The sequence below is a fragment of the Camarhynchus parvulus genome, chromosome 2, assembly GCF_901933205.1.
Source record: "Camarhynchus parvulus chromosome 2, STF_HiC, whole genome shotgun sequence".
Classification (NCBI taxonomy): Eukaryota; Metazoa; Chordata; class Aves; order Passeriformes; family Thraupidae; genus Camarhynchus; species Camarhynchus parvulus.
Window position 1 is genome coordinate 112,678,853 of NC_044572.1, and position 27,592 is coordinate 112,706,444.

The 27,592-nt window shown below is 40.8% G+C and overlaps 1 protein-coding gene across 1 annotated transcript in view; it reads left to right on the forward strand.

Moving 5' to 3' along the window:
• Positions 1-27,592, forward strand: part of LOC115912708 (lipoxygenase homology domain-containing protein 1) — a 137,154-nt gene that overhangs the window by 37,162 nt on the left and 72,400 nt on the right. Inside the window, exons 12-17 of the mRNA XM_030964372.1 lie at positions 5,899-6,053; positions 6,649-6,727; positions 10,040-10,121; positions 12,219-12,274; positions 18,954-18,986; positions 24,915-25,084. Coding sequence (XP_030820232.1) covers positions 5,899-6,053; positions 6,649-6,727; positions 10,040-10,121; positions 12,219-12,274; positions 18,954-18,986; positions 24,915-25,084 — 575 coding nt within the window. The remainder of the gene's footprint in view (positions 1-5,898; positions 6,054-6,648; positions 6,728-10,039; positions 10,122-12,218; positions 12,275-18,953; positions 18,987-24,914; positions 25,085-27,592) is intronic.

Consider the following 27,592-nt stretch of genomic DNA (forward strand, 5'->3'; position numbering starts at 1 on the left):
TGAACATAAATGTCAAATGAGGATATAAATGGGTAAATGTGTCCTGTTCTTGTTCACATATTCAAAGGTATAACTGTACTGAAATGAGATAAAAGACAAACACTGAGACTGAGGCAGGAAAAATTCCAGCTCTGAAGATTTAGTATTCTTTTCCACTTGGAGAAGTGTGCAGGCAAATACAGAAAGGTCAGAAGGTGGCCACTGACTATAATAGTGCAAAGGATGACCAAAGCAAATAGTAATAACACAAGTGTTATCTCTACAAAATATTTATCCCTGTTTTATCACTCAGGAGGCACCAACTACATAAGTAAATAGTCAAGCTTCTTTATTGTAAAATTCATTAGCAAGTGTGTTTTCTCAAAGCTGATAATTTTCTTGCATGTCATGAAGAATATATATATATTTAGACTATTGCTCCAAATATTACTAGTGGAGATTAGAGAGCAGTTAGTGGAGATTAGAGTGAGAACTATAATTCTAACTGAAATGTCCTAACCTGATATTGTTTGTGTATTTGGGTCTTCTAAATTAATACATGCACCAATTCTCAGGAAGATAGTCCCTCTTAACCAGTATCAGCCATTAAGAATTTGTTATCTTTTAGGCTTAATGCTTCACTAACCTGTATCTTTACCCTTCTGTCATGGCAAAACGCCAAACACCCCTTATGAAAGCCAGGTGGTGACAAAACCAGAGATTCAACATTGCTGTTTGACAGATTGAGATAAAATGACCATTTCGTTCAAGTGGGCATGTTGTATGGAAAAAAGGCAAAACCTGGAGCAATACTGTGCAATACTATTCTGGGACCTTGGCATGCCAGTATAAAGAGAGGACTGAATAGAAACAGTTGGACAATTTTAATGTTGTGTGTCATTTAACATCTCTCCAGGTTTTGTGCTCTTTGGCCAGTTTGTGTGTTTACACTGGCAGCCTGGTGGGAGTGAATTTGCTCAGTGAAGCACTCAGCGCTAAAATCCCACTTAGTTAAGTGTCCGATGTGCTCTTTATGGGAGTCTAGAGGGAAGTTACTCCAGGCTTGTTCAAGTCTGTTCCCCCAGACTGACTGCCAGTTTGTGTCAAGATTGTTGTCAATGTGTTCCTGGAATGTATTATCTGGTGTAGTTGCATCCAAAAAGGACCTAGTTCTTTGCTCTAAAACCAGTTCATGCTGTACACCAGAAAGAAGGAAGCAGAGCCAGCCAGGGGATTCAGCAGTGTGGTAAGCAAACCAATGTCATTAGGCACAGACAGCTGGGGATCTTCAATTCATTTGCTCTTAGTCTGAATTCTCAAATAATTACTGTACTTTTAGTGGAATTATTTTCAAAAAAGCTGACAATAGGACAGCAGTTTGTACCAAAAGAAGGAGATAAGTGTTTCTACTATGAAAATTTTCATTTTCCGATTCTCAACAATAAATTCTTCTTTAATTCTATTAGGTTTGTTTTCTTCTCCCAGAATGTATCAACATATAAATTTAGTCTTTACTGTGAAGCAACTGGAGGTATTTGTTTACTGTTTATATTTTCCAAAGGCAAGTGTCGGAACTCATTGAGTTCTGTACATTCCTTCTTCAAAAGGAATTGATAATTGTATACTGTGCCTGCAAACTGGGATCAAACTGTCTCTTGTCATTGGTGAAGGCTCAGGTATGTATCAATGTTCTGTATTGGAAACCCTGATTCAGGTGCCCAGGATGGGAAATCTGGAAAAAAGGTCTCTCCAACTCACGTTCTATTGTCCTTAGTATGCCCTTAGGTTACCTCTTCTTCATAACCAGGAAAACTTCCTTTCTCCTCTTTTGTCCGAGGTAGTTCACTTCTTATGTTATCAATAGATGCCAGAAGCTGGAGTTGGGATTTAAAAAACTCCTGAAGCCTCATGATAGTATCTCAAGAGATGGCATTTTTATAGGCTGACAACAAGAAATTTGTACTAGTACGCTTGACTGCTCATATGACTCTACAGTACTTTTTATATATTTGGTTCTGTCATTTTTTAGCACAGTTATTATACTGCTTTAAAGCCTGCCTTTTAGAAACTCCTTACCTCTGTCTGAAAACACTTTCCTTCCCATTTTCATTTGTTTCATCCATGCATCCATGTTGCAGATTTTTCTGTTTGGTTTCTAAAGCTTATCTAAGGTTACCCTGTGAGCAATTTGAAGATTTCAATTACTTATCTTCTAAAAGGTCATTTTCTTTTTACTGAGTGCTAGCTGAGATTTTTTTCCCCCTGCTATTCTGTATTAATTAATCCTCTTATATCCTTTATCAAAGTTACTGTGTTTTCCAAGACTTTTCTTCTATTATTTTGATGTGCTCCACATTGGACAGATGCCTAGATGTGAGTCTCACAGGTCCCTCTCAATGCTGAAGCACTGTTTCCTGACTTCTGTTTGAAAGAATTTTAAACTTTTTTTTTTTTTTTTTTTTTTGCCTATGGGTTTACCTCTCTCTGAGTGTTTTGTCACCCCAGTTTACAGCTGATGTAGTTTCACTGAATCAGCATATAGTAAAATGAAAGTACTACTACAGAATAGGGGATCAGATTACACATTTCTATTTTTCAGAGTTTTGGGATGGCTTTTTCTTCCTGCAGTGAAGGAGGTCTCCATTGCAGATGGGCCTGCAGTGGGGGCCTTAGAATAGGTTGGTTACTCAAAAGAAGGGAAAGCACAGTCTCAGAGGCTGAACACATTATCTAGGATTATTTCACTTCACTCTCTACACAAACAAACTGTGTTTTGTGAGCAATATACAGAAAACTGCAAATGGAAAAAAAAATCACATATGGTGAGTTTTTTGTCTCAGCAGTGGGTAGGTTTGTTCTCCAGATTTGGTTGTATTGTCCCATCAAACAATTGGTGTACCTTGTTTTATCTGTTACAGAGTGGCACCATCACTCTTTTTCTCTGCTTTAAGCAATCTTTAGCTCAGGAGCCATTAGCACTAGCACCTTCTGTAGCTGCTCTGCAATCTAAAGGAACTGCTGGATAAAACTTGAACAATCTGAATCCTCTCAGGCTGGTCTGTGCCTAGGTTCCCATGCGCACAGAAAAGGCTTAATGTCCACAATCTATTTAGTGAATGTTTATTTGAATATGCAGGTGTTTCACCGTAGAGGCCATGTTCACCATGTTCTAATTAGGCATGTGTGTATTGGAGAATATTTTCCTTGCTTCATTTTTTGTGTGATTCCTATGAAATGCATTGTAACATATACTCAAGTTAATGGGTACAAACATTCCTTTTATTATCCTAATATAATAGCCTGTATTGTAGTAGCCTATATTTGTAGAAAAATTTAGAGCCCAAACTGGTCTTTTTTGTTAAGAAGGTTCCTGTATAAATAATGTAGATTGTGTAGCTTAAATAAATGTCAGACCTAACATTTTACAGATTGTGAGGGATGTATAGGCACAAGAAACTATGGAAAATATTTTCCAGTTTTTTACATTTCAAGATGTGCATGCTGTCTACTTCAGACTGATTTATTTAGGCTGGTCGCAAAGGAAAGCTCTATTTAATGATTAGATCATTATCGTCTCTCTGGTTACCACAGAGATGTACAGTGCTACAAAATGCAGTATAATTTATTTATCTGTTAATATCTTTGTGTTGTGTTATAATTACCTCTTGTTCTCTTCTCCTTCCATGAAAAGGCTTGTTGGTATTTTGTTTTCATAAACATTTATTGTTAAGCGGTTTCTTAAAAAAACCACATTGAATATGCTTTAAAATTGTGCTTATAGTTACTTAATTTTTTTATTTTTGATCATGGAAATTGCTTGTAGTTTTAAGTAGTACTAGTCTTTCTATGTAAGCAGTCATAACATAAACACTCTATACCCTTTCCTTTCCTCCCACAGATAGTTTGCATTTTCAAAACTAAGAAAGTAAGAGTGTAAAAATGTGGAGGAGATTTCAAGTCAATATGCCCCTTTTTTTACCACCTGCAGTGTCTTGCTTTCCGGGTAGTGCAGCCCTCTTATTAAAATTTCTAGTCACAGATTATTATAATTTTAAGCTTTTTTTTTTGAAATGTAACCTCTGTCCTTTCTCACTCCTAAATATTTTCCCCCTTCATTATCAGCATGGCTTTTTGCTTTCCTGCATGTTTTCTGTCATAGTTTGCTGCCACCCCTTATCCTCTGCCCTTTGGCCAGTTATGATTATATTAGCAGTTATGATATAAAATGTAATTTGGATATATAGCTCAATTATGCTAATTATCAGGTCAATTTATCTTTGCTACTTGCTATTCATATCTAGAATTTGTTTTATCATGATGTTTTAATGTTAAAAACCTTGAAACTAGTTTTTACAAGGCTCTTCAAATTTTTGAAGATATGTGTGTATTATTGAGAAAATTTATATTTCACAAGCAGTGTTGGTACATTAATGTATGGATGTGAGAGCTGCAATGAGTGCTTGGAATTACAGAAAATAATAAAATTGGTCAAGTAACACCACTTCTATTTAGATAGTTGTAATAGTGATAAAGAGTTGGAGACACAGTGTTTTTGGATAATTTTACTCAGATTAAAAGATATACACTAATTTGATTAAGCATAGAGTCTATCCATAACATTTCTCCTATCTTTTAATACTTGTGATGCTATTTTTCTCCCTCAAATATTTGCAGTACTATTTTACTACTTGTTTAGTTTTTCATCTGGGAATCAGAGTAGCTGTTTTTCAGTGATGGTGGACAACATGATATTTGAGTTTTACATGCTAACTTGGGAGCCAGTGAATAAAAAATGTGTGGAAATGTAAGATTCTAGTAGCTATCTGGTGGTTTAAGGGTAACAATATTTTAACTAGTTTTTGTAGAATATATTCTGTTTTAGATAGCATGTTATTCTGTTTTATTATATTCTGTTTTCATCTTCGTTCCTTCTTAAAAGGAACTAATTGTGTTTTTTAGGATTTCTATTACCTTTCTTCACTCCTAAGAACTGTTAAAATTACACATAAATGAAACAGTAATCTTCCCTGTGATCTACTACATAGCAGCAGAAATGGCCAGCTGTGATAAGAATAGAAACACTGCATGGAAAAATTGCCATTAAAATGTAGACAGGATTTTTTTTTAAGTCACGGAGAGAAAAACTGAAATGAAACATAATAATACATGATCACTGCAAAGAAGTTTTTAAAAATAAATTTGAACATCTGGATAGTTATAAAAATAATATTAGTGGGGCATAGAACATCTTAATACAGTAATTCTAAATTATATTGCAGAATTCTTTGAAGATGTATATATTTTTTGTGTGTAACACTTTGGTCTAGACTATAAGGAAAGGCATTAGAAAGTTGTAAATATATTTTAACTGAGAGCTGTTTTTGGAAGTCCTATCATTCGCTAGCGACAGATGTAGAAACCTTCAAAAGCAAGGTTCATTTTTCATACGTGTGGGAGTTATTCATCTCTTGCCCAGCTTTGTATATGGGGTGAAAATCTAAAACCCCTTGGATTTGTGGTTCTTATTCCTCTTTTAAGAGGAAACGAAGGTTAACAACCCAGATAATTGTTTTGCATAAATCTGGAGGTTGAAAATGCTTTGGTACCACTGAAAAGTAGCTTTTATTTCAGATGATGACTCGATATAGCTTGGTGGTCTCCAGATAAATTGCGAAGAAAAACTTTGTGAACTAGCAATGCATAGCAGTGCTCAGCATAATGTGGTTTTCTTAAGCTTGGTGTTTTCATATTTTTGTGAAGAGAATTAAAAGATTTGAAGCTAGAAGTGACAAATTCATGGATAGCAGTTGCTAGTTGCAAATTTGAAAATCAGTAGAGTTTTCTGGCAAAATTTTGATGAGGAAACTTTAGAATCTTGTGCAAGATGCAAGGATAATCTCCAATCTTTTCTTCTTGTAGTGTTGGTGTATGAGATCCACGTATATACAGGGGCTAAACTTGGTGCTGAAACAGATTCCAATGTTTATATCAACCTCATTGGGACAAGAGGAGATGCTGGTAAAAGGAAACTCCATAGATCTAAGAATAATAATGTTAAGTTTCGACATGGACAGGTAAAGTAAAAACAATGCTGCTTTTTATAAATAAGAATAAATTATGGCTAGAAAATTGTTTCATCAAGAAATGTAAATATCTTTTTATTTACAAGGTTTATTCAGGCATTGACAGTTTCCTTTATTCAAAATTCCTTACATAATTGCATCGTATGGATAATTTTTTATCTGCTTGATCAACCATTTACTGAGATCTTTAGATATTAGAATTTGGGTATTTTTTGTTATTTGTACTGCATGATAAATAAAATTATAACAATTCATTTTTGTTGTCCTGAACAGATCACTGTAGATTTTAGAATCTAAATCTGTGTTACTAAGTATGTTTTCCAAACTTGGTGAGGCACGTTGGGCTAGAAAATATAATGTAGACACAACTAAGTAATTGAAACTGATCATTGTGTCATGCCAAAGGTACCAGTTCTGTCTTTGGGGAGGATCCTCCTGTTTGGTCAGGATGAATATAAAACAATATATTCATTTTGAAAACAATCAAACAAACAAAAGATTAAAAAAAAAAGCTTTTCTATAACGTTAGAGTCAAAGCAATAGCTATGTTTAAGACCTTTATAATTTTCCTTGTATGGTTCCACAGATGGATATTTTCTGCATAAAGGCTGTCTCACTGGGAGTCTTGGAGAAAGTTCTGATTAGCCATGATGGAGCTGGTCCAGGTAGGATTTAATTTCCTAGAGACCAGTCTGTTTTCAAGTCCTTTTTAAACCCAATGCACTTGTTTATGCTGCATCCTTCATAGAAAATGTGACAGAAGGTCTTGCAGTGATAAAAAGTCTTCCTGCAGGTTGGTCACTGTGATGGGATGATGAAAAACTGTGGTAATGGACAGAAAAAAGGGCATGAGTTCAATGTCATATAGTGTTATTCTACTCTCTGTTATCACAGTTATTTATAAGAAAGCACTATTTATTTGCATGTAGAAAACTTTCAAAAGTGTGGCTCACAATGGTAAGACAATCTTTCACTAGAAAAACAGTGAAAACTATCCAGGAAGGAATTAAAGATATTCAGCAGCTGACAACTGAATACATGACAAAATTTGAGTAGCTATAACACAATGCCCTCACTGCTTTGGGCAATTGTAGAAGATTTGACTATACATTTAATCTATGAAAGTCAATGTCAAGCTGTTCCAGTGAGTGACATTGCATTCAGCTTGTAGGTTTTAGAGGAAAGAAGAAAGAATTTGGTAATGAGATGAATTTTGGGTACAGGCCCTCGAAGAAGTGTGCATTTCCCTGGAATGATGTAAATGCAGAGAAAGCATTTAAAAGCACCAAAGATGTAAATCAAATATACTTGCAGATTAATATCTAGGAAGAAGCTAAGTGAAGAGAGGGATTTTAGAAAGTACAGGTCTTCACTGATAACAGATTAGAAAAGCCCTTTTACCCTACTCTGTTTTGAAATGGCCCCAAGCTACGCCCATCTTGCTGTCTGTACTGCCTAAGGCTCTGAGCAGGCTTGTGACTGTTACAGAAACAGCCAAAGCAGTGCAGCCTTGGAATGGTGTGTAATCTTGTTTCCTGTAGTTCCATAGAGTTTGCTCCCTTCAGCAACATGGATGATTGTACACCTGAAAGTTTCACATTGTAGAAACCTGAAGCATAACACAAAAGGCACTGTGGTGGAGCCCGCCTTCTCTCCATTCCCCACAGCACCATGCCATGCTCTCTTCCCTGATACCTCCTTTAGTAGACAGCACAGATTAGCAGGATCAGCATTACAAATCTGTGACCCAACTCAGCAGTCTCAAGATGTTTTTTGACACTGGAGTTCAAATATGTGGGTTTGAAGGACCGTCTAAACGAGACAATGGATTGAATTCTGTCTGTAACAAAATGTATGCCTTGGTAATTCAGAAGGCTGTTCATTGTACTCAGCACAGACAGATCTCACAGACATCTTTTGAACTGTATCCAAGACTAGCCCCATATAAACCTAGCCTGAGGTGGCTGAGGGGTTGAGAGCTGGAAAAAGATGGTGGCTCAGAGATACTCAAACTTTTGGGGGTTGAGAAGGAGGAAGGAGGATTCCTTCAGAGGTGGGGTACCCCTTCTTCTCATCACTTGCCTGAGTGACAGGGCAGGAGGGTCTTAATTCTTGATTTGGAGTCTGTCTTGAAAGGATCCTAGAACATATGTTTTCTTTGGGGCTCCCAGGCTGCAGGGCACAGATGTGCTCCCACAGCTACTGTGAATGGGGAAAGTGAAGGACTTTTGTCCTAGAGAGCAGGGTTTGCTCCATGCACTACCTGGGGATACTCTTTCTATGTGACAGAAACTTCTGCCTTCTAGGGACTTTCAGGTTCAGATGCAGCCAGAAGGCAAAGCGCAAGGATGGATAGGATGGTTGTTTCTGGCCAAAACATCCTGCATGCTGTTTTGCTGCAATGTGCTGCTGGGTAATGGTGTGAATCAGGTGAAACCTCATAAGAATATGACAAGTTGTTGTTGGAACCCAGGACATCCCTCTGGCTGTCCTGAGCAGCCAAGACCCCTGCCAGGGGGCTCAGAGACCCTGGCACAGAGCCCAAGATGCCTGTGGTTTTGATTATGTCCTGTGGAGTAAAATTACCAACCTTAGATGAAGATCTGCAAGCCACGACAGTTAAGTAGAATGATAGTGAATTTATCATGGGGTGAAAAAGTAGATTTTGGGGTTTTTTAGAATGAGGGTTCCAGGGGCAAGATGGAGAGATCTGGGTGTGTCCAGCCTTTGTCTTTCTTCTTCTTGGCCTCCATCTTCTGCTATGATGTTGTCACTTTTAGATTGGTTTAGAGTAGAAGCTCACTGTCTAACATAGGTGATAGGTATTGGGAAGTAATTGTAAACATTGTATGCCTAGTTTTTAGTATAAAGATATAACGCTGCTGGGCTGGGGAAAGAGACTTTCTAACACATCTCGGGGTCACTCTGACCAGCTGGAGGCACCGAGACAGGTTGTGAGTGGTGCAGGTACAGTGAGAACAGGATATTTGAGAAAGGCATCACAAGACAACCAGACCAGTCACTAGGACGGTCATTGGAAGTGATCTAAAAGATCAGCATGGATGTGCCAGTGGTTACTGCAGTTAGGGAAAAGATTATCTCAGTAGCCCAGCAGAAGGGAGACTGCACAGCCCCACTCCTGCTGGTCTCACAGCAGCAAGGCTGAGTGTGTGCTCCCCACTGACATGCGCACAAACACATTTCTAAGACAAAAATGTGTGCACATAGCTGGCCATGCAGACCAACACAGGCAGGAACTCAGCGCATACACAAACAGTGCAAGCGGCCTTTCCCTGTTATCCTCTCCAGTTGAGCAGAACAACAGTCCATCAATGTCAAATACAAAAATATATGTACAGGATGGATGTATAAGGCCTCCAGTAGCTGGCCTTAGGCAGTCAGTATTTCTGGTTGCTGGCTCTGGATCCTTGGATCCTGAGTTTTGCCAGTTACGGGCACCAAGACATAAAAACCCCCTCCAAGGCTGCAGCCCCACTCCATTTGCACATGAGAACATAAGTTCTAAAGATTTGTTAATTAATATTTTTATATATGCAATAAGAAGTTCACTCACAGAGGACAAAAATTTCCAGCTTTCACACAAATCTTGATTATGGGCATAAACAGATTTGTACCAACATTCTTGTGCTTGATTACTGGGAATAATCAAAAGATGTAGGCTGGGATGTGAATGGTGTTGACAGTTCAGAGATGTATGCATGTATTTGTCTCCAAGAGAAAAAACCCACCCCTCTTAAAATTAAAACAGGCAAAGGCAGAAAAGAATTGCATCTCTTAGGAGACACAAAAAATAATAAAGCTTTCATTCTGTTAATATATCTTATTTATTTAGATGAGATCTGTCTAAATATGATCTGTGTTGCTGCTAGAAAAAGATAATCTGGGCTTTTTTTTCTTAAAATTTATTTAAAAAATAGTATGATTTCACATTATAAACTTTTGTCATTTCGACACAGGCAGTGGATGGTTCCTGGATAAGATTGTCATCAAACATAAAGAAGGAGAAGAAGCTCACGAGGTTGTATTTCCTTGTAATAGGTATGTCATTCATGGAGGAAAAGAATTTGTTACCTGCCAGCAACATAATGAAAAAATTTTAGAGCAGATATGTGCAAACAAACTAGATGTTTGAGCAATGCCCCGGAGTTTTTCAACATACAAGTGATGCAAAATTTTGCAGCTGAAGATAAGGAAAAAGTTCCTATAGTGGCATGGAAGGGAGTAATAGCCTAATGCAGAGAAGTCCCAAACCAAATGTTACATAAGAGGAAAGGTGCATTGATTTTTCTTTTTTTAATCTAAATTATACAGAAACCATGTGAAATCAAGTAAGATTTCAGTTCTCAATCTTTTGAGAAGTATTGTGTGTAAAGATCTGAAATGACATAGTTGTCATCATGGAAATGTGGTGGGATGACTTGTACAGCTGCAATGCTGCCATGGATGACTATAAACCCTTCAGCAGGGAGAGACTAGGAAGGAGAGGAGGTGAGGCAGCCCTGTGTGTTAGGAAGTATTTTGATTTTGAGCTTGGTGATGGTGCTGATAGAGTTAGGCATTTATGGGTAAGGATCAGGGGGAAGGCCAGCAAGGCCAGTGTCGTGGCAGAAGGGTCTGGGTCTGTTACAGACCAACCAGCCAGGAGGAAGAGGCAGACAAAATTTAACGTGAGTAGCTGGAAGAAGTCTCAGAATTGCCGACTGTTGTTCTCATGAGGGACCACAAATACAATGCAGCAGAGGAGAAGGAGTTTAGGAGGTTCCCGGAGCCCATAGAAGAGAACCTCGTGACACAGTTGGTGAGGTAGACAAGCAGAGAAAATCCCCACTGGATGAAGGGAAGATTGAGCCACTTAATGCCTTCTTCCCCTCAGTGTTCAAGAGTAATACCAGTTCTCCTTGTAGCAGCCCCCTGAGTCAGAAGAAAGGAGTGGGAAGCAGAATGAACCCCACAATCCAAGTGGAGAGAGTCAGTGGCCTGCTGCAGCACTCAGACATAGACAAGTCTACTGGGCTGGAAGGGATCCACACAGGGGTGCTGACGGAGATACATTGGGTCACAGCAGCCCCATGCAGTGCTATAGACCTGGGCATGAGTGGCTGGAAAGCTGCCTGGTGGAAAAGGATCTGGAAGAGCTGAACAAGAGCCAGTGTGTGCCCAGGTGGCCAAGATGGCCAGTGGCAGCCTGGCTTGGATCTGCAATAGTGTACACCAAGGCTGTGATTGCCCCTACACTCAGCACTGGTGACGCTGCAGCTTCAATCCTGTGTCCAGTTTTTGACAAAAATTGCTTTCTACTTTTAGAAACTGCTAGGGGTCTTTTTTTTCTTAGGATGGAATGAGGAGATAGGTCTCGAAAGTTAATCAAGCCATTTATTGCAAAAACGTTGAAATATGGTGGAGTTTAGACTTCATGCATAAGAGATTTATTCACAGAGCTTGGTTCCATACAAGAAATTAAATGTGTTATGGATCTTGGGTTTAAACAAATACAGCATCAACATGGAGTCAATAGAATAGAAGCTGAGTGTGAGCACGTATTTATTATTTTTAAATAAGTGGGGTTATTGAAGATTGGGAGATATTATGTGAACAAGGGGGTTCAACTGAAAGGAGTATGAATGTATGTTTGCAGTGAAATGTTATTGCAGAAAAGCTCCTTAAAGTCATCCGTATAAAAGAAAAATAAAGTAAGAACAGAAGGTCAGTTTATTGCTGCAGATCTGCGAAGCTTTAGAAAATTCCAGATCTGAAGGTTTTATATATAATTCTAAGTACAATAACTATAACTAACCACTGCAGGTTTTATAACTCTCTCACATGTACAGCTGAGTCTCTGAACCAATAAATAATTAGTATTTCACACAATGTATTCCATATAGTACTACTCACTTCATACAGCTACCATGAAAATTCTTCTTTGACTGGAGCAAATTGAACCAAATTCTTCTTATATGAATAAGGTCAACTGTGCTGAAGGTATAAAAGAAAATTTGATCCTGGAAGTAGTTTCAAGGTGTAACTTGATCAAAGGTGTATAAAAAATAGTATTGGAAACAAAAGGTAATGGTCAGATGACATATACTATACTAATAGTTTTTCTTAATCTTATTATTTTTGTTTTTGCAATGAAAGATGGTTAGATGAATATCAAGATGATGGGAAAACAGAGAGGGAGCTAACTGCCAATAGTAAGTATTTTGTAAAAGAAAATTTGTTATAGCACTACAGTATATACTTAATGCATAGTTATTACTGTATGTTGAAGATTGCATGCAAGATGTTTTCCATTACCATCTGTATGGCTGATTACTTTGTCAAGTGAGCAGTTTGCCTTATCTCTCTCTTTGAATGACCACATTCACACCTTCCTCGGGAGGGGACCTCCGCTGATAACAGACTATTGAATATCGGTGCATGACTGATAAGAACTGTAACATCCCATTGTGAGATGCTCCGCCCAGAGGGAGGAGCCAAGCACTGCTACCCCATATACTCTGAGATTCTGAAATTGCAGTTCAGTTTTGTTCTCCACGAGATTCCCCAGAGGAACAGCAGCTGCCTTTTCCTCCTGGATCTTCAGAGGAAGACTACATCCTTCTCTACAGATTCCCCTTGCTCCAACAGAATCACGCCTGATACTTCAGAGGACTGCAGCCACATTTTCAATCGGACTGCCACCAACACCCGGACCCACAGGGTGTCAGGTTGGGTTCTGACTCTGTCAGTGTTGTTCCAGTGGACTGTATTGTTTATTTTATCCTTTTTATTTCTTCCCTATTAAAGAACTGTTATTGCCTGCTCCCATATCTTTGCCTGAGAGCCCCTTAATTTAAAATTGTAGCAATTCGGAGGGGTGGGGAGGGTTTACATTCTCAATTTCAGGGGAGGCTCCTGCCTTCCTTAGCAGACTCCTGTCTTTCCAAACCAAGACAGATTTTGGCGCCCAACGTGCGGCTCGAGGGCACAGAAACCAAAAGGGAATAACAGTTCTTGAGTAATCTAACTTTTGCGTGTGGCTATAGAAACCTCATTAAGCGACACCATGTGGTCCAACTTGCCCTGGTTTGGGTGGCACGTGATTGTGGCTGTATTTCTCCCATTTATAGGCCCTTATCTAAACATGGGTCCTATAACCAAGGCTACTGTGTCTGTTATCCGGTTTGTGTTATGGGTGAATAAGGTGAGGAATTAATGGATTTTTAACTTCCTCTGGAAAGCAGGCACATGGATTCACAGCTATCACACATTAAGTGTGTGTTTTTGGGGTTACTTTAATAATGGCACCTGCTGTAAGGAAATGACCCCAGGCGAAATCTTCTCCCAACCCTTTAGCCATTTCTTTGGGTCTGCCCCACCAGTTTTTGAAGGGTTCAGATCCACTCTAAATATTAATGATATCATACAGTGGCTGGTGTTGCTGATAGGCCTGCTCTATTTAGCATTCAGAGAGAAGGGGAGACTTACCTGGATAACTACCATGACACCTACCCCAGAACCTAATGCGCCACCAGAGTCTAGGGATGCTGCTGCCCCAGAGCCTGACCCTGCCCCACAGCCCACCCCAGCTAGGGATGCTGCTGCCCCAGAGCCTGACCCTGCCCCACAACCCACTCCAGATGTGAACTACCCAGATTGGGTGGGGGGTTTGGTGAAGGAGATAGGCCAGATGCTGAAGGAATACACTTCCCCAGCTGGTGAGAGGCCTTCCCCCCACCCTGAAGAGGGAGAGTCTAACAGTGCAGCAGCAGCAGAACCCACAGATGTTACAACTGTCCAGGCTCCAGCTGAATTGCAAAGGCAATCACAGCCAGCAGCAGTTGCCCCTGTAGAAACAAGGAGATCTAAGATGAAAGCAGAGCACCCAGATAGGGGAGGGCCCTCACAAGCCACAGGGGAACCAGAGGTTGCGATCATCACCGAGTCCCTGACGTACGAAAGTCTCCGTAATCTGCACAAAGACATTGTACGACGGGGACGTGAGGCTTATACAACCTGGCTACTTCGGGTCTGGGATCTTATGGGTACAGGTGTCCAGCTGGATGGTGGTGAGGCAAGGAATTTGGCACCCTTGACCCAGGACTCAGGTATCAATCAGATTTTTGTAAGGGAGCCAGGGTCCCTTTCCCTCTGGGAGCGGCTTTTAATAAGTGTCAGAGAGAGGTTTGTTCACAGGGAAAGAATGCAGGAGCACCACCATAGAATGCGCTGGAAGACTCTTGAGGAAGGGATCCAACAGCTGAGAGAAGTGGCAGTGTTGGAGGTACTTTTTGGGAGGGATGGACAGCATGATAATGACCCCGACAAAGTCAGGTGCACGGGGCAAATGTTGTGGAGCCTGGCAAATCTAGGGCCATCCCAATACACCACCTTTATTGCAACAATTAATGCTGACACCAACCGAGAGACAGTGGGTTCTGTGGCCAACAAGCTTAGGAATTATGAAAGTATGATTAATGGCCCGATGCAGGCTCATGTCTCTGCCGTAGTCCAAGAACTCAGAGAGGAGATGAGGGAGATGAGGGAGGAGGTGAGGAGGAACAGTTCCCATATGGCACCAGTGCGAGTCACAGGCCCCAGAGTCAGAGTCCAACGTTCCCCAACTACAGAGAGAGGGTACACCCCACGAGCTGACCTGTGGTTTTTCCTGCGTGATCATGGGGAAGACATGGGAAGGTGGGATAGAAAACCCACTTCTGTCCTGGCAGCACGAGTGCGTCAACTCAAGGAGGGAAACACTAATCGAGGGAACTCCAGTAAAGTGAAGGTAGCCTCAACCTCCCATGACCGAAGCTGCTGAGTATGATCTGTCAGATCCCCTGGAAGGTACCTCTACCATGTATACCCAGGGTTAGAGGGGCCCTGCCTCTAGCCAGGGAGAGGTACGGGAAAACCGGATTTTCTGGACGGTGTGGATCCGATGGCCTGGCACATCAGAACCACGAAAGTACAATGCCTTAGTTGATACTGGTGCGCAGTGTACCCTAATACCATCGGGACATGTGGGGGCAGAACCCATTTCCATTGCCGGGGTGACGGGGGGATCACAGCAATTGACCCTGTTAGAAGCCGAGGTGAGCCTGACTGGGAAAGAGTGGAAAAAACATCCTATTGTGACTGGCCCAGAGGCCCCGTGTATTCTGGGCATAGATTTCCTCCGGAACGGCTATTACAAAGACCCAAAGGGACTCAGATGGGCTTTTGGCATAGCTGCTGTGGAGGCAGAAAACATCAAGCAGTTGAACACTTTGCCTGGACTATCAGAAAGTCCATCCGCAGTAGGTCTCCTGAAAGTGGAAGAGCAACGAGTGCCAATTGCCACCTCAACAGTGCACCGCCGGCAGTATCGGACGAATCGAGATGCTGTGATCCCCATCCACAAAATGATCCGTGAGCTGGAGAGCCAAGGGGTGGTCAGCAAGACTCACTCACCCTTCAACAGTCCCATCTGGCCTGTGCGCAAGTCTGACAAAGAATGGAGATTGACTGTGGACTATCGTGGCTTGAATGAAGTGACTCCACCGCTGAGCGCTGCTGTGCCGGACATGCTGGAACTCCAGTACGAGCTGGAGTCCAAGGCAGCAAAGTGGTATGCCACTATAGACATTGCTAACGCATTTTTCTCCATTCCTCTGGCAGCAGAATGCAGGCCCCAGTTTGCTTTCACCTGGAGGGGCGTGCAGTACACCTGGAACCGACTGCCCCAGGGGTGGAAACACAGTCCCACCATCTGCCATGGACTGATCCAGACTGCACTGGAAAAGGGTGAGGCTCCAGAGCACTTGCAGTACATCGATGACATCATTGTGTGGGGAAACACGGCAATGGAAGTATTTGAGAAAGGAGAGAAGATCATCAGGATTCTGCTGGAAGCCGGCTTCGCTATCAAGAAGAGCAAAGTCAAGGGACCTGCCCGAGAGATCCAGTTCCTGGGAGTGAAGTGGCAAGACGGACGGCGTCAGATTCCCACTGAGGTCATCAACAAAATCACCGCTATGTCTCCACCAACTAGCAAGAAGGAAACGCAAGCTTTCCTGGGTGCCATAGGTTTTTGGAGGATGCACATTCCTGAATACAGTCAGATTGTGAGCCCTCTTTACCTGGTCACCCGCAAGAAGAACGAGTTCCACTGGGGCCCAGAGCAGCAACAAGCCTTTGCCCAGATCAAGCAGGAGATCGCTCATGCGGTTGCCCTTGGCCCAGTCAGGACAGGATCAGAGGTGAAGAACGTGCTCTACTCTGCAGCCGGGAACCATGGCTTGTCCTGGAGCCTTTGGCAGAAGGCGCCTGGGGAGACTCGAGGCCGACCCCTGGGATTTTGGAGTCGAAGCTACAGAGGGTCCGAAGCCAACTACACTCCCACAGAGAAGGAAATCTTGGCTGCCTATGAAGGAGTCCAGGCTGCCTCAGAGGTGATTGGCACGGAAGCACAACTCCTCCTGGCACCCCGACTACCGGTGCTGGGGTGGATGTTTAAAGGGAAGGTTCCCACCACCCACCACGCCACTGACGCTACATGGAGCAAGTGGATTGCTCTCATCACACAGCGCGCCCGTATTGGAAACCCAAATCGCCCTGGGATTCTGGAAATAATTACAAACTGGCCGGAAGGTGAGAACTTTGGTCTGACTGACGAAGAGGAACAAGAACCAGTAACACGTGCTGAAGAAGCTCCTCCATATAACCAGCTGCCCCCAGAGGAAATGCGCTACGCTCTTTTCACTGACGGTTCCTGTCGCATCGTAGGGATGAACCGGAAGTGGAAAGCAGCTGTATGGAGCCCCACACGACAAGTTGCACAAGCTACCGATGGAGAAGATGGATCAAGCCAACTTGCTGAACTCAAAGCTGTTCAGCTGGCCCTGGACATTGCTGAGAGAGAGAAGTGGCCAAAGCTCTACCTTTACACTGATTCATGGATGGTAGCCAACGCACTGTGGGGATGGCTAGAGAGGTGGAAAAAGGCCAACTGGCAGCGTAGGGGAAAACCGATCTGGGCTGCTGATGAATGGAAAGACATTGCCGTCGGTTAGAGAAACTACCTGTGAAAGTCCGTCATGTTGATGCCCATGTCCCCAAGGGTCGGGCTAATGAGGAACACCGAAACAATGAGCAGGTAGATCTGGCAGCAAAAATAGAGGTGTCAAAGATAGACTTGGATTGGCAACATAAGGGGGAGTTGTTCTTAGCTCGATGGGCCCATGATGCCTCAGGTCATCAGGGTAGAGATGCCACCTATAAGTGGGCACGAGACCGAGGGGTGGATCTAACCATGGACAGTATTTCACAGGTTATCCATGACTGTGAGACGTGTGCTGCCATCAAGCAGGCCAAGCGAGTGAAGCCCCTCTGGTATGGTGGGCGGTGGTCCAAGTACAAGTATGGGGAGGCCTGGCAGATTGACTACATCACACTGCCCCAGACACGCCAGGGCAAGCGCTACGTGCTGACCATGGTGGAAGCCACCACTGGATGGTTGGAGACCCACCCTGTGCCTCATGCCACTGCCAGGAACACCATCCTTGGCCTGGAAAAGCAAATCCTGTGGAGACATGGCACCCCTGAGAGAATTGAGTCAGATAATGGGACTCATTTCAGGAATGGCCTTATCAACACCTGGGCCAGGGAACATGGCATTGAATGGATATATCATATCCCCTATCATGCACCAGCTGCCGGGAAAGTTGAACGGTGCAATGGACTACTTAAAACTACCCTGAAAGCACTCGGGGGGGGGACTTTTAGAAATTGGGAAATGAACCTAGCAAAAGCCACCTGGATGGTCAACACCAGAGGGTCCATAAATCGAGTTGGTCCTGCCCAGTCTGAACCACTGCACACAGTGGATGGAGATAAAGTCCCTGTTGTACACATGAAAGGTATTTTAGGAAAGACTGTTTGGATTACTCCCACCTCAGGCAAAGATAAACCCATCCGTGGAATTGTTTTTGCTCAAGGACCTGGTTGCACTTGGTGGGTAATGCAGAAAGATGGAGAAAGCCGTTGTGTGCCACAGGGAAACCTAGTTTTAAGTGAGGACTGTGTGTAAGGTTTGGGTTTTGGTTTTTGTTTGTGATACAGATGGAAATAGGAAAAGGGGTGGATAATGTTGAAGATTGCATGCAAGATGTTTTCCATTACCATCTGTATGGCTGATTACCTTGTCAAGTGAGCAGTTTGCCTTATCTCTCTCTTTGAATGACCACATTCACACCTTCCTCGGGAGGGGACCTCCGCTGATAACAGACTATTGAATATCGGTGCATGACTGATAAGAACTGTAACATCCCATTGTGAGATGCTCCGCCCAGAGGGAGGAGCCAAGCACTGCTACCCCATATACTCTGAGATTCTGAAATTGCAGTTCAGTTTTGTTCTCCACGAGATTCCCCAGAGGAACAGCAGCTGCCTTTTCCTCCTGGATCTTCAGAGGAAGACTACATCCTTCTCTACAGATTCCCCTTGCTCCAACAGAATCACGCCTGATACTTCAGAGGACTGCAGCCACATTTTCAATCGGACTGCCACCAACACCCGGACCCACAGGGTGTCAGGTTGGGTTCTGACTCTGTCAGTGTTGTTCCAGTGGACTGTATTGTTTATTTTATCCTTTTTATTTCTTCCCTATTAAAGAACTGTTATTGCCTGCTCCCATATCTTTGCCTGAGAGCCCCTTAATTTAAAATTGTAGCAATTCGGAGGGGTGGGGAGGGTTTACATTCTCAATTTCAGGGGAGGCTCCTGCCTTCCTTAGCAGACTCCTGTCTTTCCAAACCAAGACACTGTAGAACCCTTCCAGATAAGACCATAACTTAAGAAAAAAGTGATAATAAAGGTAGCTCACAATTATTTTTCCTGCTCATATTTTAGAGCATGGCAGTTCAATGAAGACATTTCTTAAAGGTAAGAGTTGTTTTCCAACCATTGTTTACACTGTTTGAATTTAAGTCAGTATTTCAAGGAATATGTAAGCAAATGACCTCATTTGTATGTGTCTTTTCTTGTATATCAGCTGTGAGAGTACATGACAAATTGGCTGGCAGTACTCTACAGGAAGAACTAGACTTTTATAAGCAATTGAGAAAACACAGAAACCGTTTCTGGTTTTCTTCCTACTTCTGCTATTCTGTTCTGAAATCAACCAGGAATTCCTCTGAGAAGAGATTCAAGTGTTCTTTTGTTTACCCCAATATCACTGTCATTTAATACTTGGGGACAGGTCCCCTAGCAAACATCAGCAAGTTGAAAAATGTGTTGTGAAGTGTCAGTGGAAACATTTTCAGGTCAAAATTCCAAAGTAACCAGAAATAATGCAAGCTTAAACTCCAAATGCTCTAGTGAAGCTAAATGTAGTATGTGCATTCAGTTGTCTAAATCTGCTTTATTAATAAAAAGACATTGATAAAAAACTTCCCACCCAGCTTTCTGTTTCTATATCTACAAAGACATTCTCATCCCTGTAATGCACTAGTTACCATCTCTGTGTTTCTTCCTAACCAGAAAAGAGAAACAGACTGCCACACATATTTTTTATGAACATTTAACTGTAAATGGCTATTCTGTTCAACTCTCTCTGGGAATTTTATGGGAACAACTAAACTAAAAAAAGTAGTGTTTCCATTTTTCTCTGAAAACAGTGACTTGCTTTCTGTAGGATGAGTCCTAGTCTCTCAATCTAGTTCTGGTTTCAGTGAAAACTGAATCATTTGCATTCAATCAAACAGTTTAGCCAACAGCTTTATTATTCCACAAAAGCATGACTTTGACAAAAGGAGAGTGGGGAACTCCAGTAACTAAAGACTTTCTCACAGAGACAGTTGATTTTCACGGGTGACTTGGAATTGGATTCTGCATTCTGCTAAGTGCACAGTTCTGAGAAACAATCATATCTGTTTCACCTTATGTTCAGAAAATAGGCTATATTTTACTACCAGTTCAAAATTTTTCCCAGCACAGTTTCATTCTTCGTTATGTTATAGTAAGCAGGCACAGATGCACAAGCTGCTCATTGCCTGTGAGCATCAAGAGTGATCAGACTCAATATATTGATTATGAGGAAAGAGGAGTGGCTGATTCTTAACCAGCTTTTGAAATGCCACACTGCCAAGATGTCCAGGAGGACCCAGAGACCACTGAGATCAGAGCTTCTGAAAAAAGAGGTTATAAAAGAGAAGAACATTTTTAGGAAGTTATCTGTCAGCTATACGACAGCTTAGCTTGAGTTGCTCTTAAGCCATCTTTGTTTTGCCCATGGGCTCACTCCAGTGAGGAGCTGAGATAGGTTAGAGATTGGACTTTTATGCCTTATGTGAAAAAGATGGTGGTTGGGACTGATTTTTCACAGTTTAATTTGTGTTGTCATATCAGCGATCTCATAGACGTTCCAAGATTGAGCTTTGTAGGAGGGAACCATCACAAGAGGTTTGGAAAGATATCCTGTAGTCAGTTCTGTGTCATTCTGTCATGGCTCAGTGCCAATGTCAGAGCTGGTAAGAGAACATTCCAGAGATGCAGAGTCCTGGGAGAAAAAATAATTCCCTTAGATTCTCCCAGCACCTGTAGCAATGAAGATTCTACATGGTAGAATAGTGAAAAGCAGTCCCCTTCAGAGTGGGGGTAAACACTTTTTCATGTAACAGATATTTACTGAATAAGAGGCAAGTGGAAGTTCTGATGTTAGGGAGCCAATGTTTTAGGCACTCGTGGTCGTATTCTGTATGAGCTGCACTCTGCAAATGGGCTTCAGGGAAAGTCATAAAAAGCTGATTGGCATAATTCATTGTTTGCTGATTTTCAGGGTAAAATCTATGTGCTTAGGTCAAGTTTAAAGCACCAGATACAGAACAAATTACTTTATAAGTCACTCTGAAGGTCAGAAATCTCATTCAGTTTGGATGAGGCTAGCAACCTGTTCAACCACCTAGCCAAAGAGGAAACTTTGAAAGTCATCATTGCTAGGTAGGTTACTTGAGGGCTCTCTGTTCTTTTTCAGCCAGGCTGGCATTATGCCAGCTCTAATGAAGCATAAATCCCAGATCCCTGTGACTGCTGCTGCTGGCTATGGATTCTGCCAAAATGCAGTCTGCCCACATCAAGTTTTCTCAGTAACCTTTGTGCATTTATACAATACAGAGAGGCTCTGGCAAATCAGGCATAAGAATAGATCTATTTGTATGCCTCTGATTCTTCCTTGTATATTTGATGCAAGATAAATAGAGAAAGTGTATTGTCCTAGTGGAGAAAGCAGATAGAGGCTCTCAGCTCTCAAATGAAGTTGATTTGAGGGATTTGAAGTTGATTTGAATGGGACTTTCTGTTACTCTCTAAAAGTTTCCTACATGGTAGGGGTATTTTACTACTTTTTTCATCTGTTTTCTCTATTTATTTTCCTTTTGTGCCTCAAAATAGATGGCCTATTGTAACAGCACATAGGAAAGAATTTTCTCTCAAAGCAAGGAGACAAGACAACACAGTATGTTCCAATGAAATCCTCTCTGCAGTCAGCTAAAAGGAGCTGGCTTCCTGTAATGTGACGTCTGTAGGGTGTCCTGAGGTTTTGTGGGTTATTGTGGGTGGTAAATAAAGTGTGGTTCAGTAACAGAGTTCAGTTAATAGATATTTCTCAGCTGGCTCTTCTTCTGTTGTGCAAGGCTTTTGGTTTTAAGGCACATAGAAAATTCATATCAAAATAGAAAATATTGAGTAAGTTCTACCGTGACTAATTTTGTTTTGGAATTATGCCCTTCCTTGGGAATACTCAATAATGGGCTAAGAATTATCACAGGATTCCCAAATTTAAAAGGGAATGGACCCTCTTCTGTAAAGCAACAGCAGCCTGTTTCGATTGCCAGATGGAGGCAGAAATCCCTAAGAAAAAGAATTAAGCAGACTCACTGCTCTGCCTCAAGGAAACAGAAATTTCTATGATCTTCAGGAAATAAGCAACCAACTCCTATGTCTTGTAAAGCGTGAATGTCATTCTACGTCTTAAGACCAAAAAATACCAGAGTGAAAAAACCCTGAAATAGTCTACTGTAAAAACAGTTTTGGAAATCCTTAAAAAATACATAAAGGGCCCATATATTTTAAAAAACACAATAAGTAAACCTTCTTTTTTCAACTTTCTGCATTATATGATGAAAAGTTGACTTTGGGTTTTGCCATGCCCATATTTCTATGTACAGAAATCATTGTAGGTTTGATTTTCGTGGTTTTACGGAAGAAACTTTCAGGTTCCATACTGGTGGTTAAAAGAATTTCTGACAGGAAATTGTTATACTGATCCCATTTACTTTCTGAAAGTCAAGAAATGATCCCTAATTCTAACATATCTCTGGATAAATCTCTGTAATGTGAATCAGATTCTTGGTTATATCCTTATAGTAAAGAGAGAATTCTGAGACTTCTTTTCCCACAGATTTGTGGTTTTTCCCTTGCTATTCATTTTAGTGCTTCCTACATTGATGTCTCAAAGTAAATGGCTCTAGCTTTACATGTAAGCTGTAGAACTACAATAACACACAAACACACTAATCACTCTGAAAGGAAGTTAACACAGGTCAGTGATATCAGGGGGAAAGTCTTTTTCAATGTGGCCACACAGATGAAACACAGAAAAATGACCTGTTGAAGCCCAGCTATCTCACTTCCACAACTTCACTCCTGGAGGGATATAGAAATCACTGAACACAGTAAATACTTGGCATCAGTCTTCTGTCTCATGTAGCCATCCTCACTAAGTAGATGTCTGAGTGAATAGAATATTAGACAAAGGATTTTTTGATTCCTGTGGCATGAGCAGGTTAAATGAATTTGTTGAACTGAGAGAAAATGCAGTCAGTCCGTGTTAGTTCATTATTAAACTGTAGAAGCATTAAAAGTAAGTGTAGGAGAATAAAGAATCACAGACAGTACAAGGTCTTAAATCTGTAGCCATTGATTTATTCCCTGGACAACTCCCAGCTGGTGTCTTAGCCTTCCTACTGAAATAATAATTAAAAACACAATCATGGATATTAATTAAAATAAATCACCTTGCTCAAAATACCTTCTCTGAACATGCTGCCTCTTTGAGGAAGGAACAGCCAGTTATGTGTTTCTGATTTCTCTTAACTTAGGGCTTGCTCTCTCCTGGAGCAGAGGGATATTACAAAGAGAAAAAAAAAGCTACTCTGCTTGGGAAATACAGAACTGCAAAATTATCTTAATTTCCTCTCTGTGTGTTCCTGGGACAGCCTTCAAAATGGAGCATGGTTGGACAGGATAAGAGATTCAGGGCTATGTTGGGAGACTTTGTAAAATTTTGAAGCTCCTCATAAACCCTTGGAGTGCTCAGGAGCAGCAAAAGCTCAAACAATGCTTGACTTCACCAAGTGTGACACCCTGAAGAGCACCACATGCCAACCTGGCACAAGGAGATAAAATTCAAAGCTGGCACATATATCAAACAGCAAAAGTTCCTCATTAGGCAAAGTGTGGATCTTCCACACACTACATCTGACTCATTGCTAGAAATGACCTTAAAAAAAGAGTTCAGATGGAGGGATCCTTTCAGCTAGTGTGTTACTCAGAAGACTGGCTGTGAGATGAGTATTTGCCTGCTGTTTTCTAGCTGAGCCCAGAAGAGTCAGGGAACAGTCAGATGTAAGGCAGAAACAGGTTCTATAACAAGAGAAAATAAAATCAAAACAGGATTAGCTTAAAAAAATAAGAAAAAAGAGGAAAATTATATATCAAGGCAACCAGATCAGGTTTTCATCTAGTCTCCATCTTTAAGCAGGCAGAGGAAAACAAAAGGTAGAAAAAAGCACACAGTTCTGTAAGAAAAAGACACGTCTGATTTATTTCTGAATTAAATGAATCTAAAGTTCATTTTATTAGCATATTGTATTGGGGGCTTACACAAAATCACAAAATAGTTCTCTTTATATCAGTCCCATTAGCAAATTGTTATCACAGTATTGGCCACATCTAAACAAAAGCTTTTAATTTGCTTCTGCTATTAAGTTCCTCTTGCTGGATCAGGATCAAGTGTCTTTTCAACAAATAATTCCTTTGAATTCAGAGGATGATTTACCTTCAAGCACTTAAGTAGCTTCCTAAACTACGTTATCCATGTAAGATGCTGTATTTTTCCCACACCTGAAACAGCTTCCCAGTTGCATCCTGGACTTCTAACACTGTTAGGAGTGCAGGTGACTTACCAAAAAACAACTTCTAAAAGGCCAAAGCCATGAGGTGAGAATAAATCTCTTCAAAAATAAAGAATTAATGTCTTCAAAATTTCCTGAATTTTGTATTCAACCCTAATGAGTGATCTGATCTGACAAATGAGCAGACTGAACATGACAAATTAAGTTAGAAAAATCTGAAAAATAGTTGAAGTTTCACTGTTTAGCTAGTTATATATTAGCCAGCAGGTCTTACAAATGTATCACATACAAGTCTTTCAAAATGTTAATATTCTTTTCTTTTCATGTTATATAGGAACATTCTAAGAACTGAAATGTATCAAAATGATTACTGTAATTAAAGGAACTATTTTGATACAAAGAATGCAAAAACACCCCTAGGCAAAGTGTCCTTTTTCTGCTTCCTAGGTATTAATTTCTGTTTTCATACTCACTTCAACAATTGTCTTATGTTTATCAAATCTGAGCTATATTTATCTTCGAGATTAAAAAATTATTAATTATTAACTATTTATTAAAGTAAATGGGATGTAAACTCATGGTAATCTATAACTCTTCAAAGGCATCCATTGCTCTCTACCATTGATCCTAAAAATGTTTAATTTGTAGATTGACGCTAAAAATATTTTTCCTGTTTTAGCACAACGGTGGAGAGTGCAGGTTAAAACAGATGGAGATTCCCCAGAGCCACAGGAGTGTAAAAGGACCCTTGTGATTTATGGCTCAAAGGGCAAAAGTGATGAGCTTCTGCTTTCTCCACAAACCCCAGGATATGTGTGCTTTCTCCCCAGAGCCACGGATGAATTCATTGTAAGTCAGAAATATACAGTACTACATAGACCATGACATTGCTCTCTAGAATACATATATATATATATATGGATATAGATATATGTATATATGTGTGTGTGTGCATAACTAGCATTATATATATATACAGTTGATTTGTCTGCTAAAAAAATGATGTAATTATTTACAAAGATGGAATGACATAAGTATAGGTCGTGAGTCGTCTCCTCCTGCTAGTCCTATTCTACTACAGACAGCACCATGGACCCTTTTGTGTAATTTATTGCATTCACCAGCTCATCTTGCATTTTTTTCTGAATCCCTAAAGATTCCTGAGTTGAAGTTCACACAAAAGGCAATATACAATTATTTGTGAATGCAGAAGATGAAGGATTGGGCAGCACTCCCAGGGGACATAAGTGGGCTTTTCTTTCCTTCATTTCCATCTTTGCAAAGTAGTATCTACTCTACACAGGATTGTTCTGTCTCTCAGGTCAGCAGGCAGAGGATTTTTCTGGATAATCACAAATCACTGGAGAATGCATTCATGAATATCAAAGTGTGGTGAACTCTGAAGCAATAACGTATAGATGGCCAGTATTAAAATCAACCCTACCACCATCCTGACCGCCCATACACCTGACACACGTGCTGATGATTTGAGAGGATTCATCTGAATAGAATCTTTTAAATCTTCAATTCTGTCCTGGCTTTCTAGGCTAGGTCATTGCAAATTCTGTTGATTGTCATGAACTACAGCTTCTAGCCAGTAAGATGGGAGAAATAGCTTGCAATTTGAGGCAGTTTTATACAGCTCAGAAAGACTTTTCAATGGCTGCAATAAACATTCTGAAAACAATGGCAAAACCACATTTAGAAAATTATGTCAAAGCCTCATTGTAATGACCTGATCCAGACTGAATTTTTAGTTTAAATAACAAGCTAGAGCAATTTAGGAACTTTATGGGGAGTAAATGAAAAGATAAATGGTACTTCTTAAGGACAAGGAAGCAGCTGCTTATCAGGAAACACACTGAGCAACAAAACAAGCTTCCTATCCTATTCCATGAGCATAAACTGAAGAGGTCAGTTGAGGCAGAATCTATCTGTGGAGCAGGAGCACCAGCTGACTGAATTTTGGCAGGCACCATTGCATAAAGCAGTGATGCTGTTACATCCAGCGTGTTGGTAATTTCCCAAGTGGCACATATTCCTTGTTAAGGCTGCCTAATTTCAATGATTGGGTATCACACCAGGAGAAATTTGTATTTCTGTGTGTCAGTTGTGGTTGTCCCTCATAGTCTACTACCCTGGGTACACAGTACATTATGGGTTGTAGCCTCCCACCCTAGCAGCTTTCTGAATGCTTGTTCATACTTTGGATAGACTTTGGGTTAGTGCCTGTATTTTCCCCATAGCTATTTGTGTCTTTGTTTTTATTGCTTTGTATGAAGAAGTTTGTACTATTTGAGCATTTATTACTGTGCATGACATTTTATCTCTTTGCTGCATTGCTTACAGTGCAGCTTACAGAATAGCAGCTCTGGTATAAAGGGGCATTTGGGGATTCATAGGTATCTCTATAAACACCCTCACACCTCTTTAGGTGCTTGAGCCAATAAACCTAGTTTCATTTTGCTTTCCGTTTCTTTGTTACTAAGACTATGCAGAAGAATGCAGAAACTTTGCTTATGTTTTCTCACTGTAGCAGCAGGCTGGAGGCATGAACGTGATATCACAATGAGGACAAGCTGTGAATTCAGCTTTCCAAAAAACATGAATAAATGAACTTTTAACCTCCCCCCAAGATCCTGGTCCTAGACAAACATCCTTAATAATATAGTGCAGTAAAAAGAACAACAGGTTATGTGCTATAAGCAGCTCACATAGTTTTGAAACAATAAGCTTAATTTTGATCTCAGAGATACATTTATTGCACATTGAGGACAGAAAGGCATGTAAATTCCTGATTTTCCAGGTGTTCTCACACAAGTGTATGCACAGATGTGTATCATATTCAGAATGATTATTCCATCCCAAATATGCCCAATCAACTCCTATGAAAGAACAGGTGTAGTTTAATTGCACATAGCAAGCATAAAGAATAAATTAAAAGAGAGAAAATAGAAGCATGCTCTCAGGTACAGTTGGGTTCTAGTAGTCTCAGAAATGTGCAGTATGGTAGTTGAGCTGCTTAAAAAAAGAATTTTATTAGAACACCTAAGTTTTAAAAAATAAATTGAAAAATAGGTGAATGCATCAGTGTTATGAAATCTGACAGGACTAGTAGCACTGAAGGCAGCATGGCAAGAAACCAGTGAAGAGGTGGAATTTTTTTCCTTGGTAGTCTGGTGATGATTGGAATCAATCACTGATCTCACACGGAATGAATAGATTTGTAAAGTATATAGATCTTTCTCACAGTCATCTCTGTTTCTTGGTTGCTAGCAGAGTAAGTCTGCCAGAGTGTGTCTTTGGAAGGTCATGCTGTATTGTGTGCATTCTCTTCTCCAGAGAATCTTAAAATGC